The sequence below is a fragment of the Pholis gunnellus genome, assembly GCF_910591455.1.
Source record: "Pholis gunnellus genome assembly, chromosome: 11".
Taxonomy (NCBI): Eukaryota; Metazoa; Chordata; class Actinopteri; order Perciformes; family Pholidae; genus Pholis; species Pholis gunnellus.
Window position 1 is genome coordinate 4,655,320 of NC_136538.1, and position 15,973 is coordinate 4,671,292.

General features: G+C 41.8%; 1 protein-coding gene across 3 annotated transcripts in view; it reads right to left on the bottom strand.

The window, feature by feature from the left end:
* The window catches only part of smap1 (small ArfGAP 1), a 90,773-nt gene extending 77,853 nt beyond the window's left edge, over window positions 1-12,920 (bottom strand). For all 3 annotated transcript variants that reach the window (XM_079169011.1, XM_079169010.1, XM_079169009.1), the window contains exons 1-2: window positions 12,681-12,920; window positions 1,050-1,183 (exon numbers count right to left, since the gene is read on the bottom strand). In XM_079169011.1, coding sequence (XP_079025137.1) covers window positions 1,050-1,183; window positions 12,681-12,798 — 252 coding nt within the window. In that variant the 5' untranslated portion in view covers window positions 12,799-12,920. The remainder of the gene's footprint in view (window positions 1-1,049; window positions 1,184-12,680) is intronic.
* Window positions 12,921-15,973: the final 3,053 nt, after the last annotated feature.

Below are 15,973 nucleotides of genomic sequence, written 5' to 3' on the forward strand. Positions count from 1 at the left end.
GTAGCATGTTCATTTAGTAAATTATGGGTTACATTAAAGTGTAAAATATAAAAGAAACAAGATAAAGATCGTAAGTACATTTTGTTTTCACCATGTTTTTTTTGCTAGCCAAAATTACCATATGAGCTAGATAATGCTAGCTGCTGGCCCCACCCTCTCATCCAAAAATGGTCACTTCCGGTCCCAAACAACCAAAATGTAAAACTCAAGACATGTGGGGCGGGTGTGGATTAGATTTAGAGCGGGTCATCTGCCACACGGAAGTCCGGCGGTTCAATCCCCGGCTCCTCCAGTCCGCATGTTGAAGTATCCTTCAATGCTGAACTCAAGGCTGTGTGATTGTTTTTTTTTAGATTATATTAGCTCCTGATGGGCATGTGCCAATTAGCATTTCCACCTATACCATCAATGTATGAATGGGTGTGAATGGGTGAATGTTGACATGCAGTGTACAGCGCTTTGAGTGGTCGGAAAACTAGACGGGCCAAACTCTTGCATCGGAAGGTATAAGGATCGTCTCGTGTGCTGAACATCAAAGAGTTCCACGGATTCCCGCAGTCTGTGTTCGACTTCTGTGTGTTTCAATTTGACTATGAATCGGAGAGGAAATTTTGTTAGATTTTTTAAACAAATTGGGTCAATTCGGTTGAATGGAAAACTTGACCGTAAAACAGAAACGACAGTGGTTCTTTAAGGTCAACTTGCACAAAGCTAACATTACTGTTCTCATGGTTTCTGCCACACAGCGTGTTACTGTTCCACTTTCTAAATGTATCATAGTGAGAACATCGGATTCTTGATAAAAGGAGCTACTAGGTCTACAACAAACCAGGTCCAAATTGGTCGCATCAGATATGAATCACAGATACAGTCAGTGTCAACGTTATTATGTATGTCCGCTTCCTTTATAGAGCGAACAGTTGAAATTCACAATGCAAACTGAGCTACACTATTGAGAAGCAGTGAGAATTGTCATCTATGGTGGACTTTTTCCTTTTATACTCAACGTGTCTCTGCAGTATTTCCAGTGTGAGTGGGTTTGTGTGTACCTGGATCTGCTCAGGTGTCCACTGGTCAAGATTGACAGATTTGACTCTGGAGATGTGGACACCCAGGTTGCGGTGGATGCCGGCACAGCGGATGCACATGAACACCCCGAGGTTCCATGACGCCCATCGAGGACCTGGTGTGAGAAATAGAAAGAGAGTTTCTGCTTTAAAGGTGCATTGGTTCACATTTAAAAGAGGTGCGATGTGTAATGCCTGGCTACTCGCTCCAAACAAATAGGAGGGAGCATTTCTACTAATGAGTCCACACAGACGGTTGTAAAAAATGTAAAAAGCCAACTACTAACTAACAGCAGGGCAAGAATACGTGAAATTCCAAACTGCCGAAACTCTAGAGCGGATCCTAATAACACTGATATCTTAAAATCTAAACGTGTCACATTGACATTTAGTTTAGGTTAGATCTGTGCGTTTACTGTGACACTGACCAACACATAGACGTCTTCGACATAACGTCGGTGCGCTGACCTCTTCTTGTTGATGTCGGTTAATTTTTTTTAATGTTTTAACCTAAAATTGTGGCCACATTGCACCATTAACGTGAAGGCCGTGCTGTGTTATCAGTTGAACAGACTCGGTGCTGCTGCAGCAGAGAGCAGCTTTCCATCTCTAGCGTTTGAGACAATGCAGATTCTAGCCTTTCGATTCCCTTTCAATTCAAATCTAAACTGTGGAGGCGATGGAGCGGCAGGAAGCGGTGAGTTGAAACTCTGCTGTGTAATAAAAAAAAGAAAGAAACAAAAGTGTTATTCTTTCTCTGAACCTCTTCACCCGACACAGTCCGTCAAATATTCAAGAGGTAACCCTCGCTTCCACAAGAGATAAAATCCAAACAGTCAAAGCCTTTACTTACTTTGGCAAAATTGTCTCACTTGTAGTATTTCAGAGCGTACCCACTTATCCCGAGACATTTTGTGTTATCAACATTGCTTGGGAAGTAATCCTTAATACACGTTAATGGGATTTTACGGACGGAGCATAGTGGGGTTTGTATTGTTTATGGATATCATTTGATTGCACTTCTTGTGGTTTAAGAATATTTCTTATATATTCAAGTGCCTGCATGCACCATCCGTTATTAGTCATCTTGAAGCACAACAAAAGGTGCACATATAAAATATTTTAATATCAAATATAAACGTTGTGTCTAAAGAGTTGTTGCGTTTAATAAACTCCAAAATAGAAAGTGGATTTTCTTTTAAATTGCCACAGACTCAGTGTTTTAGGATCTCTTCAAATTAAGTCTTTATTGGTTGAAGAATTACAACATGTGTACTTTTACTGCATGCATTCTAAATTACTTTAATTTAGTGATTAATAGCTTTAATTAAATGTCAGTATAATTAAAAAACCTAGATATGAAAGTTACTATAAAAACAGGCATTTTAGATCAATGACAGCAGCTTTGAGTTTAATAAACTGGTTTTCAAAAGCTAAAGGGTCATTGAATGTTGTATTCACAGAGCCTAATCCTCAAAATTAAAACAAGAAAACAAAAAACTATCAATTACATGTGCAATAACGACAGGCTGCACTCCAGATCTAAATCCATTATTTTCCGAGCGCAGTACAAATTCATAGCGAGTGAAACCAGCTAAATTTGGGAAGAGTCCATGTCGGATTTTGGATCTCTGCTTGCTAAAAAAATAAAATAATAAAAGCCCTAACAGAGAACAAGAAGGAACGGCCATGAGCTCGCTGCACGGAACCAGAAGAAGTCAAGAACCTCCAGGCAGAACCGGACGAGACTTTGATTCCTGTTGACACGCAATCGGGCGACGTCTGTCGAGAGGAGGGATGGAATATTTGGTATTTTCCCACAAGCAACTGCCCCATAAGGGTCAGTCTGAAGCAAGGGGCTGAGGTCTGACATCAACCTTTTTTTGTTGTTGTTGTTGAGTCCTGCTGATCAGCTGATATTTTGAGATGGCAGTACTCTAGGACCTTTACCTCTTCAACATACCAAACCCCCATCCTCAATGGAAGCAGGCACAGCACAAGCTAAAGCATACAATGTTACTGCATTCCCCATCGTTACTCCTTTTCTTGTCAAGCGGTTGTGCACAATGTAGTGTCTTACGGAAGTGCCGCTACGGAAGACTTCTGCTATGGAAGTGCGCAAGTTATGTGACAAATCAATGTTGACTTCTCATTTCACATGGGGAACGAACAGCGGTCTCCAGGGTGACAAATCAGAGTTTGTTGGACCTCCTCCATCTCATGTCCCGCCAGCTCATAGCTCATCATTACGGGATTTCGTGGGATATCTGCGAATGACGGTGCATTATTTTTCGTAGGTATAGCTACGAACGTCGAATCAGAACAGCTAGAGAAATGAATGACGTTGTGCAGTTAAAAACACAATAAAAAAAATGAAGGAAGTTGTTTAAATCCTGGCTGCCTCACAATAAGATCTCCGCAAACCCAGCCTATTGCCGCATAAAGTGGGCATGATTGTCGGATTTTCAAATTGTCAAATTAAAATAAATTGTCAGATGCAGCTCACCGAGTATTAACACACTCATGCATCCCCACAGAATCTCTTTATCAATATTATGTTTGAGCGAGTTCAGGTTAAGAGCTGCCCACATAAATCTGTCAACCAGATGCATCCGTCATGTATAAAAGTAGCACGAAACCCCCCCCCCCCCCCCCCCCCCCGCCAAATTTCCACGGGGATGAATAGGAGAGGGCACGGACATGACAAGTCAAATTATTTTAATGGCCACATAGTGGCTGCAGTTCCTAGGTGCCGGCGGTGGCTCCGTCCCTCCCTCTCCGGGCCGTGGAGCTCGCCATCCGTCAATCTGACGATCGAAAAGTGACTTTGAACGCAGCGAGGGCAACAGGATCAACTTTTATGGATCCAGTGCTACACGGTGGTGGTTGCAGCAGGGCTGGATGGTTGGATGGCGGCACAGTCTAGCGGGCTCGAGTGAGAGCATCAGTGTGTTAATGCGGTGGCACTAATGCGCTATAGACGGCCTAAAGGAGCATTAAAGCAGGGATGACTGAGAGTTAAGCCCGAATCAAAGCAGCTCAGCCACAGTAAGCCGGACTCAATCTGCGTGGATCGGACTTCGCTCTCCACTACCCTGCGATGACCTCTCTGAACGCTCTTCTCCACACGGCGACATACAGAGCACATGTGTGTTTACCCGCGTATCGCAGGTGTATTTGTAACACGCGGCAGATCATCCAGATACACCGACGTGTCACTTAGCGGTCGGTTTTCACAGTGGATTGTCACTCTCCACTGGCTTCTGAGTGTTTCTATCACGGTGGGAAATTCAATTGAGCTCTTCAGCGGCGTCTGACGGTATTTAGAGGAAGAAATGAAGGAAATATACTTTAAATTTGATTTCCACGCCGTCAGTCATATTTCTCCCCGAGATGACGAGCAGCGATGATGCTCTGACTGGTGAGTTCCAGCGATCCCTCCGAGTAGTTTAGAGTAATCCGATTACTCCTCACTTTTGGCAGCAACCAGAGAGTTCATGTAAATGGGCATCACTGTGGCAGCAGTGCTGTAAAATGTTTGGGGTTTTTTTCCCTCATTCTTTTAAACTTTTAAAATATGAATGTAAATAAAATAAAGTTGTCTGACAATTTAGCAGCCAAATGTGATGGATGACTTGTGTGAACTGGGCTTCTGCTCAGTTGTAAATCAGGCTGCCGTGGTTTATCCTGATTTATGATAGTAATCTGCTCTTGTGTGCATAGAAACGGAGTCACTGTTCAACCAGCCACCATGACTTATTAGTTCAGGCTGTGTGGAACCCACAACGGTTTTTTTTAGGAGTTATGTGGGCCAATTGAAGTGTTCTAGTTCTTAACTGTGGCAAAGATTTCACACAAGTGAACATGTTGTCCTGCGTACTGTGGGGGGGGGGGGAACAGTAAGCAACAAAAACAGCATAACAGAGGACTTTTATTGTGAAGAATTTATAGAAAAGGCGTTTATCCAAGGTTTTACAGATGTTCCTTTAACCACGAAATATACCCGATCCGATCAGGCAGGTTCTTTTCCCATTGAGAGGGATTTTAGTTTAATGCATCTTTGACTGATAAAAGCATATTTGAAGGGTTTACATTTCCAAACATGAAATCAGTGTCAAATGTTAGTGTTTTCAGTCGGCTAATTTTTGTGTACTTTCACACTTTACATTTTCCGAGAGAAAAAAAACCAACACATACTTTTAAATATATATCAGCCGAATATCGGCAGCCATACGCGCCCATCCAAAGCACTGCCTCCACCATGTTAGACATGATGATGTGCTTTGCTTCACATCATGAGCCGTTCCTTTCCTTCTCCACACTTTTCTCTTCCCATCATTCTGGTACAAGTTCATCTTGGTTTCATCCAAAGAACCTTGTTCCCAAACTGGTCAGGCTGTTTCACATGTGTTCTGTTAAAGTCTAGTCGGCCTTCCTGTTCTTCAGTGTCACCAGAGGTTTGCACCTTGTTGTGAACCCTCTGTGTTTACATTCATGAAGATTGTAGGCTTTAACAATGACACGCCTACCTCCTCCAGAGTGTTCTTGACTTCAGTAGATGTTATGAAGGGTTTTTCTTCACCAAGGTACACCAATTTTTTTAAACTAATAAAGGCCTCCTTCACTTGCATCGACACCTTTTTGGTCCGCATGTTGAGAGTTCGAAGGACCAGCTACCAACTGCTAATATAACATTTTGAATCCTATTGTCAGCATCATTTGTCATGAGACAGAACAGGCTACACCTGGCCATGAAACCGTTTGTCAGACAATTGTCCAATTACTTTTGAGCCTCTGAAAATGTGTGTGGCTATAAAAAGAAAAATGTGTCTGTAATTCCTAAACGGTCATTGTGATTTTTATGTTTTATCCATTGAATTAAAGCTGAAAGTCTACACTTCAACCACATATTGACTGATTAGATTCAAACCCATTGGAGTCGTGTAAATAAGCAAAATTAGAAAAATGGTGTCACAGTCCAAATACTTGACTGTATGAACCTGCTGTTTGTTTGTCCTCTCTGAATCCGTTTCTATCCGTTGGCCTTTTTAAAAGAATAACTACTGTTCGCAGAATCCATCAAACCCCCCCCCCTCCTTAAAGCGACCTTCACCTCGTCTTCAGATGAAAGAATACATGCGGCTGATGCTGAACAGATATATGCATGAAACAGTAATGCGTGTTCGTCTATGTCTCATGTGGGTTGTTCACACTCAGTAACAGTTTTACTTCTGCATTGAAGTTCGGGCGAAAATAGACAGCTGACCTGATTAGACCCAAATGAGCTTTTTTTTCTCTCTCTCAAGACACACACGCACGCACACACACACACACACACACACACACACACACACGAGGATGACATCACAGTGAAATAGAAGTTAGATGGGATGCACCTATGATAGCGATTACTGGACTTGGGTGTTTAATTATTAATAATAGACGATACCAGATTAGCCGTTCTTCACCAAAATCCAATCCAGCTATTTGAGTCACTATCAGTCTCCGTGCGTCTCTAGCTGGCTTATGTAAGCTCACCTCACATTTTATCTTACAGGAAGAAAAGATGATTGGATTTTGATATCAAAATATATTTTTTTGCGTTTCTTGTAAAATAGAAGCACAATATGACCGGAGACGTGACCTAAAAGGATTAAAAGAAGAAATGTTTCGCTCTCATCTTGACTTTAATAGAGATGCACACATACCAACAGAAACACACTGTGGCTGCTGCTCTGCCTCTTCATTTGAATCATCTTTTATCATCGTTTTCAGTCGAGTGGCTCTTTAGGTTTTATGGCCTTTTTATTTCGTCTTAATGTCCTCTTGTTCAACGCCGTGAAAACTCAGCACCAGAGCTCTGTATATAATATTTATAGTTCCTTGAATGGTGTTTGGCTGAAACCAACTTTATTCCTCTCTTCTCTTCTGTTTTACTTCTAGGAATAAGAAACAACAGCTTGCAATACGGCATTAAAGCTTAACGGTGCCTCAGGCAAGATAATAAGCCACCGGCGTGCAGAATTTTAGTGGCGTTCTCCTTTAAAATAAGAAATTTAACAACCTCCAGTTCCTAATTAATAAAATATCCTCTCAGTAAAATCACCGGGAGGCTGCCCAAATCCTCAGCGCAGGCCAGAGGAGAGTGGAAAATCATTGAGTGACGGGCAGGACGCTGACAGGAGGAATCATTATGAAAAGAAAACAGTGCTGTGCTGCCCCCTGCTGGTCCGTTAGTGAGTCAGAGTGAGCAGTGAGGAGGAGGAGGAGGAGAGACTGCTTCCCCTTCATTATCACAGCAAATAAAACACCATCACCTCGTCTCATCGGATGCAGACACAGTGAGGGAGTGAGCTACAATGACTTATACTCCACAATCTAGCAGCTGCTTTTTGTCTTCATTGTGTGCTACAGGAAGGAGAAGCAACAGACGTACAATACGTCTGACCTGTCCAGCGTTTTAAATTCAGCTCAGCAAATGTAATGGGTCGGATGGATGGATGGAGAAAGTGAGGCTGGGGCGCCATCTGCTGCTGACAGAAGGCAGCGAGGTGAATCCAGCCACACAGTCATCCGCTGAAACACGACACAACTTTAATTGGCAATTTGTATTTTTAGCTGGGTGTACCTAATAAACTGGCAACTGAGTTTAGAGCCAGAGAGCGTGGGAGGAAACCAAAAAAGAGCCGACACTGCTCGTTTTGATCTCAACAATGCTGTGAAGGTGAAGTACATACATGGATGATGAACAGAGAGCTGACTGGACTTTAGACAGTAAATCAACAGGTTTGCTCAGAATATTAACGAGGAGGCGAAAGATGACCATTTGTAAATGATTAGTTTATTTGCTTCGTGTTACGTCGAATTTATGAAGAGAGTGGTGTTTTCCTCTCATGCCTACACGGCTGAACGGACAATCCAAAAAAAACAGAAAAGTCTTGATGAATGGAAGTAAACGGGGGCGACAGAAAAACTCTATGAAAACAGGTTTTTAGGCTGTTTTCGTGCTGACTGACATGTTATAAGCATGTTATATGAACATTACATGTCACTATTACCACGGCCAAAATGATTGATTGCGAGTCACAATTTTAGCCCGTTAATCATCACAAATATATAATAAATAGCAGTAAAACATACTGGAATCACTTTAGCTTACATTTTGGTAAAACGAAAAAACAGAGGGACACCCGTCTTCTTTTAGCGAGAAACAATCTTCTTCTTTTTTTAATCAAACACTATTTTGCACTTCACCACGGTCATGAACCAGACAGCTGTTCCCCAAGTCAACTTATTAGGAGTGAAATCTGCAGTAAAAGCCTTTATCGTGTCATCCCCAACTTATATCTAAGAAACTCATTTAGATTGAGGATTTAAAGTGGTGCTGTTGTGTGATTCTTTGTGCAGAAACAAAGTTTTACACGTCGATTAAATCAACTAATCTATTAGTCGACAAAAGCGCGGGAGTGTTAGTCAACCAAGAAGAGAAAAAGGGTTTTAATACCCGTCTTTGAGGCAGGATAACACAGAGATGAGCCATCTTTTTGCTCCTTTCAAAAGACTTTCATATTAAATCACGGTGAGCTGCAGAGCACATCTTTAGTCGGATCTGTCACCACAACACAAACCTTGATTTGTTTTGCTTGGGTAAAAATAAATGATTCAAAACATCTCCGGGAACACCGTGGACTCACACGACGTGTTGGGAGTGTGAAAGCAGCTTCAGATGAATGTGAGTCAGACGGAAATGTCAGACCAATACATATCTCTCCTGTTGTTGTATCGCAGCTATCAGCTGCTGAGTGAGTGTTCTCACTGGCCTTCGTCGGCGTGACTTATGGTCGTCGTCAGCGGAGACGCTAACGACGCGTCGGGTCTCAGATGTTTCCGTCACGCTGAATGCAAATGTTAAAATTAATGAAGTTTGCGTTGCATTTCAAACTTGCCTCACAATTTGATGTGACATTGCACCCAACCGGCCACCTCTACGCACTCCTCTCACTGAGGGTGTGTGTGTGAGGGTGTGTGTGTGTGTGTGTGTGTGTGTGTGTGTGTGTGTGTGTGTGTGTGTGTGTGTGTGTGTGTGTGTGTGTGTGTAAGTGACAGCAGAGACGGGTACCAAGGACGGGTCGTCAAAATGCAGAGTGCCCCCTGCGGGGCGCTTGCCATGCTGCATGTTGCCAGCTCGGAGCTACCCCCCCACCCCACACCACACCACACAAATCAGAACACACACTGCCGTGCAACGTGTGTGTGTGTGTGTGTCACATTGTGTTGAACCCAAAGGTGAAAATGATAGTCTGGACTCTAAGTAGTGGACGAATTTAGCTGCCAAGAAGGACTAGGGGAGAAATGGAACTGCAATCAATAAGGACTAGCTCTCTCTCTCTCTCACGCCTACACACACACACGCACACACACACAGGAAATGTAGGACAGTGTGTGTAGACAGGAGACGGGAGTGAGGGTGGAATTACAGCCGAGAGGCTCGGGTGAGTCACCACACTGACCACACCCGGCACACGGCGACGCCGAGCACAAACACAACAGACACAAACTAATCGATCGAACCGAACGAGCGGTCAAACCCAACACGCCGCCTTGTGCTGGGTTTGGAGCGCAGCATCCAGAGGAGACGTCAAACTCAAAAGGAGGGAAAAACCAGCTCCCGGTTCCCGAACAGAACTCACAGGAAATGGTTATTTTTCAGGTAATTCACTGAAACAAATGACAAAGAGATGGTGACTCGCATAAAAAAAGAGGTCCTTAAAGGGACAGTTCACCTCTTACATTTATAGAATTGACTATTTCTTAACAACATCATAATTGTTATTGAAACTAATATTACATTCTATGTGAACCACATAATCACATGGTCGTTAGATACAAACAAACCTTTCTGGTTTCAGCATGAAAACAATCATGAAATGACGCAGTTTTTTACACTTTTTCAAAATAAAACTCCACTTTAAAGTACATTTAGAGACACATTTAGTAAGAAACCTTCAGCATTACTTGCGGTGTAATGACAGTTCTCAATAACAGCTGTATCCTTAAGAGTTCCAATATTTAAAAAAAATCCCCACCCTGGAATGAAAGTTGGACTTTCAAATTAAAAGTGACAGAGCTTCTTATCTTTTTGCACTTAAAAACTGACACAGTAAGGATTAAAAACTATTATTTTTTTAGATCCGAGTGGGAACTATTGTGCAACGCCCATTTATTGTTTGGATAAAAATAGCTGTGACATAGCGAACGTGACACATCGGGCCTGGCTGGATGCTGATGCTGCTGCTTTATGAGTCAGTAAATAAACGCGTCTCAGGCTGCAGGGTCACTAGCTGATGCAGATAATGCAGTGCAGTGGGAAAGAGCAACGCTTGATCAGCTGCTACAAGCATATGAATTATCAGCAGTATGACAGCAGGACTGATATAAAATGAAGATTTTATATGTCGAAAAAATGATATACTTTGTGTTGGAGAGAGAAAAATCATTTAAATGAGTATGATATTAAGCCTGACAGTTTGCTGACAATAATCTTAACTCAAGGGCCACTTACTAGCTTTTCAACCAGGACTTTCAACCACATCTCATGGTGTTCCACAGCGGATGCAGTTTTGTCGTCATCGTGTGACCTCAGTACGGACTTTCGTGAGATAAAAGGTGGTCGTGTAAAACCAGGTCCATGACACCCGAGCGGCTCCTTCCACTGAGGAAGACCATGAGTTGTGGTTGAAAGCGTCAGAGATTGATCTGGTCAGAGTGCTGTTTTAAAAGGGTCCAGCATGAAACTCAATCCACAGAGAAAGACGTGAGCGAGGCCGTTGAAAGATCTGTAAGAAGCTGGTAAGTGGACTTTGAGCAAACAAAGAATGTACCTTTGTATAAATACAAACAAATATATGTTTGGTCTGAAAGGGTTACTGTAAGGTCATTTAAGTTTAGGTGCATGCTGGGAGCTACAACCCCAGGTCAGGATGATGAAATGCTATTCAAACGGATATGAAATATAACATAATGGGAAAGAAATGCAGCAGCAAATTATGATCAGATCTGAGTCACCGGCTGAGGGAGGTCCGGTGCTACAGATTACATTTATAGGCATGGTGATGACGCAAAAGGCATTTAATCTCAGTCATAGGTAGCCCCAATACGAGACGTTCAAATCCCACTCAAAAGTCGGGGAATTTCATGCTTCCGTACTTACAAAAAAAAAAAAAACACACAAGTAGGGGCCTCATTAGGTTAAGACGTTTGGGTAACAGCACGATCATGTGATCATTTTGTTATGCATCCATTGTGCAAAACATTGTTAAATTGATCTGTTTGAGTTGTGACCACTCACTACTGTGAATTATCAAGTTGCAGCAAGCACATTTGAAAACGTATTAGAATAGATGGCTGGTTGATGTAATGGATTTATGCTGAATTAAAGACTGGGTCCTAAAGATTAAGGAAAACTCCGCGATGAAACCCTAAGTAAGAGTCTGTGCACCGGGATCTCAAACTTCCGTATTTTTGAATGGAGTTGTGTGGGCGGTTTAAAGAGCGCATCGCAAGTCATAGATAAGGTGTTGGCTGCAGCTGCAAAAAAAAAAAAAAAAAAACACGACAGTATCTGATGCCGACATATTTTTTTGTACAGCACATCCAGGGAGCAAACGACTCCACTAATTTAATGTTGCCTACACAGGACTCGCACGTTTTCCGCTCATAAATAAACCAGTCAAGGACATGACATCGATATACTGTCTGGTAAAGCCTGCATCAAGTTAGCCCCAGCCATACGATACAAAACCGGAATTACAGCCCATCTGATTTCAAAATAAGCATGCATTTTCGGAGCAAATTAACAAAAATGTATACTAGGCGAGAAGGACAACATTAGAAGGTCATAAAGAGCACCATCAGCCTCCCAGGCTCAATGACGAAAAAAATAGCAAGATTGCTCGTCCTGTAATTCATCAAGTATTTAGAGTGTAATTATACATTTTAGATGCAAGCAAAGAAGCGAGTCAAAGTGTTATGTAGTTTTCAAGTTAAAATAAACATTCAGCTAATGTTCAATTTCGTGATATCATTGACCTCTCATTGTAGCTCATTTCTTGCGCTATTTATTGCCTCGAATTCAAATAAAAAGGTTCTTCCTTATCGTTCTTTTCACTACACAAAATAACGCAAGAGCGCGATGGGGATTTTATTTTGAAAATTATAAACGGAAATGGTATACTTTTTTGGTTACTTGCACAAATATCGCTCATTAGAGTATCGTTTTTGCCTTAATTTTGACTGGACAAGCACCGACTCTGTTTGCATTTTACAACATAAACATATAAAAAAATGGAAAAATATATATTAGTTTTTGTCGGAATTAACGTGACACACTTTGGTATTAAGCTAGCGTTAAGCTAAGATATATGTAACGTTCAGCGTAGCTCCACAGAAGTGACTCCCCAATACATAACGTTACAATATGTTGCTAGCTTTAGCAAACCGTTAGCGGCCGAGTTCCCACATCATTCCATCATTCCATCATTTCATCTTTTCATCTTTTCATCTTTTAATACTCGCATGCCTGACATGGTTCACAGCAAACACTGTCAGGCTTACCTTTTGCCTCACAGTCGGCACAGAGCTTGTTGTCTTCTTCCCTCAGCAGTTTAGACAGGATGACCTGATGCTGCTCATTCAGTTTCTGGGCTTTTTCTCGCTCCGACCGCGTCGTCATTTCGCCAAAGTTTGGAAGCTGGTCCCGCTGTTGTAGAGCCGATAAAAAAACCCACGGAGTCCTCAGCTTGTATTAGACAGGGTGGGACATCCCCCTCGAAGCCGCACTGTACCGCCTGTGTTCAGCTAGCTTGCAACCTGCTAACAAGGTAATATGGATCCAAGGCAGCATCATCCCTGCTGCCTTCACGGCTGTCGGAATTTCTAAAGGAGCGCATGAATCTGAACAGAAATCGCTTTATTGCCCAAATAGGTTTAGCTCTCAATGTACTTACATAGAAGTTTACACGATTCACATACAGAATACATTCAGCTACAACAACAGATAAGCAGACATAAACATAGTTTAAAGCTATTATGTACACGCATGTTGTATATAATATGTAGCCTATTGATAAAACACTTTGAGCTGCATCTTATATATTAAATATATGTTGTTATATATATATATATTATTTGATTATTAATATTGGTTCATCAACATGAAAGCTGTATTTAAATATTGCATGCTAGCAACGTGAACTCAATTACCTAATTTATTTATTGTTGGGAAATTGAATCTTTAACAAGGCATATAAATATGCCTTTATATAAATATAAATAAACTGACGTTAATATAAGCTTCGTAAAATATTTTTTCTGCGCAAGTTAAAGTTGTAGAAAGCAGCAGGAATTGAAACACTGATTGACTGAAAAAGACAAGGATTGTGTGAGTGTTTACTTCTTCTCATACTTCTAATACCGTTATTATTATTATTATTAGTGATAGTAGTCGTAATAGTAAGAGAGAGAGACAGACCCAACCCTCCACCTCCACCTCCTGTCCCTGCTGGGCTAGGTTTCAATCAGTCAAGTCATAATTCAAGAGTTCTCAGTGTAGTGAAGCTATTTACTAGGGCTGCAACAACGAATCGATAAAATCGATAAAAATCGATTATTAAAAGAGTTGGCAACGAATTTCATTATCGATTCGTTGTGTCGCGCGATTATTACGCCACTCAGTGAAGTGCAGTGAGGTTAGTCACTAGTGGCTGGTGAGGCACTGACTATTTCAGAGTCAGATTTACAAATATATGAACCCAATATAGAGCAGCTTAAATCACCATTCAATTGGTAACTTGCACATTGACTACTGGTTGTTTTTCATATTTCATATCAGCATTCTTTACACACATTGGTAAGGTACATATTTGATTGCACCAGGAGCGTCTGCTCCGCGATCTGTGACCTGCCCCACCAACCTGTTTCAGAAGCGGAGCGCTCGCGGGCGCCACCCGCGAAAATCTGTGTAACAACCACGGATTTATAAAGAGAACAACAAACACAGGTTGAATTGCTGTTGATTTGGTCATATTTCCCTGTTTTTTTAGAATTGTTAAAGCTTAGATATTTAATCTTCAATATTTGCAAGCAAAATAGAAGAAGAAGAGAAGTGTAGAAGAAGAGTAACGGCACTACAAGCATGAACCCGACCCGTGGGCTCTCACGCGCCCCCTTCAGTGAGGCAGAGGTACTGTTTGCTCCCCTCTGTGCTTCTTCACTGCGGTTTCTGTCAGATCAGCAAGACTGAATATGTTCTACACACACGTGAAATACAATACATGACCTATTCTATGGAAAGAAAGGACTTATAATACAAGTGTCTACAAATATTACAGTGGTGAAAAAAAATTTGAGAAAGCAAAAGGCACGCGCTCAACCCAGTTTGTTAGGGATTGCGCAATCTGAGGTGAGGCACAACTCTTCGCTGCCTCACCTCGCGTGTCTCCTCTCTGTTTGAACAGGACATGAGCACATTCAACGATTTTGACTATAAAAAGGAGGCTCTGCCTCCCCTGCCTTACCTGACCGCACGTCCCTGGTCACCCAATAAGTGTCAGAGATGTTTGAGTGTTCACAGCAGGCCCAGTCGCTTGAATAACGCAGCTAGGAATAATGGAATAGGACTCCGGTTCTATTTTGTGGGTTTTTCTCTGAACTGGGTCCATGATTAAGAGGGACGGCCGGGGGAAACCTCACCCGACCCGGACATGGAAAGGATTGACAGATTGATGCTCTTTCTGGATTCTGTGGGTGGTGGTGATGGCCGTTCTTAGTTGGTGGAGCGATTTGTCTGGTTAATTTCAATAACGAACGAGACTCCGGCATGCTGACTAGTTACGCGGCCCCGTGCGGTCAGCGTTCAACTTCTTAGAGGGACAAGTGGCGTTCAGCCGCACGAGATTGAGGTCTGTGATGCCCTGAGATGTCCGGGGCTGCACGCGCGCCACACTGAGTGGATCAGCGTGTGTCTACCCTTCACTGAGAGGCGTGGGTAACCCGCTGAACCCCACTCCTGATATTAGTCAATTTTTTTTTTAATTATTACTTTCACAGCTCAGGGATGTTCGAGCAACCTGTTTGTGCACTTTCTGAAGATTCTTTGCACTGTGAATTAGCACTGTCAGTTCTGTTTTTGAATAAAGGGTTAGAAATTAATGCTTTTTAGTTTGTAGTTTTTTTTTATCCGATTCATTAATTAATCGAACAAATAATCGACAGATTAATCGATTATTAAAATAATCGTTAGTTGCAGCCCTACTATTTACTTAAAGCACCGCAGACTCTCCTCTGCCCCTCACTCCCTCACAGAGACTATAAGATATCGTTATCTTTCAGTTGGAAGGTTTATTTAAAGCAGATTGTTTTATAACCCGAACCTTTCATAATTTAAACAACGTACAAACCCTACTCTCCAGCAGATCACTACACTTATAGGGCGACCTATTAAAGAATAGTACCTGATTGATTTTCTCTTAAACAGCTGATCAATGAATCAACCAATTGTTTCAACGCAAGCTGTAACTTTTAGTCTTTCTGTTCTTGGATCTACTACAGAGTGACAATTAGAGGTTACTGATTTTATTCATCTTGAGTAATTTATTATGCTTTTTCACCACTGTTTTTAACTCATATTTGGGTCATTTTTCTGAGTGTGGAAAAAGTAGTTTATCTAAAAATAAATGCATATCCAAACAAAAACAAATGAAATAAAATGAGGCGCAGCAGACAGCAGGTTTAGTGGCGTTGCTCCGTGGGAGAATGATAGCGTTGCTGGACAGTTCACAGCTGTACAGAACAAGCACTCACACATTCTGGACTTGCAATCCAGTTCAAAACTCCAGTAGAAAAATGAC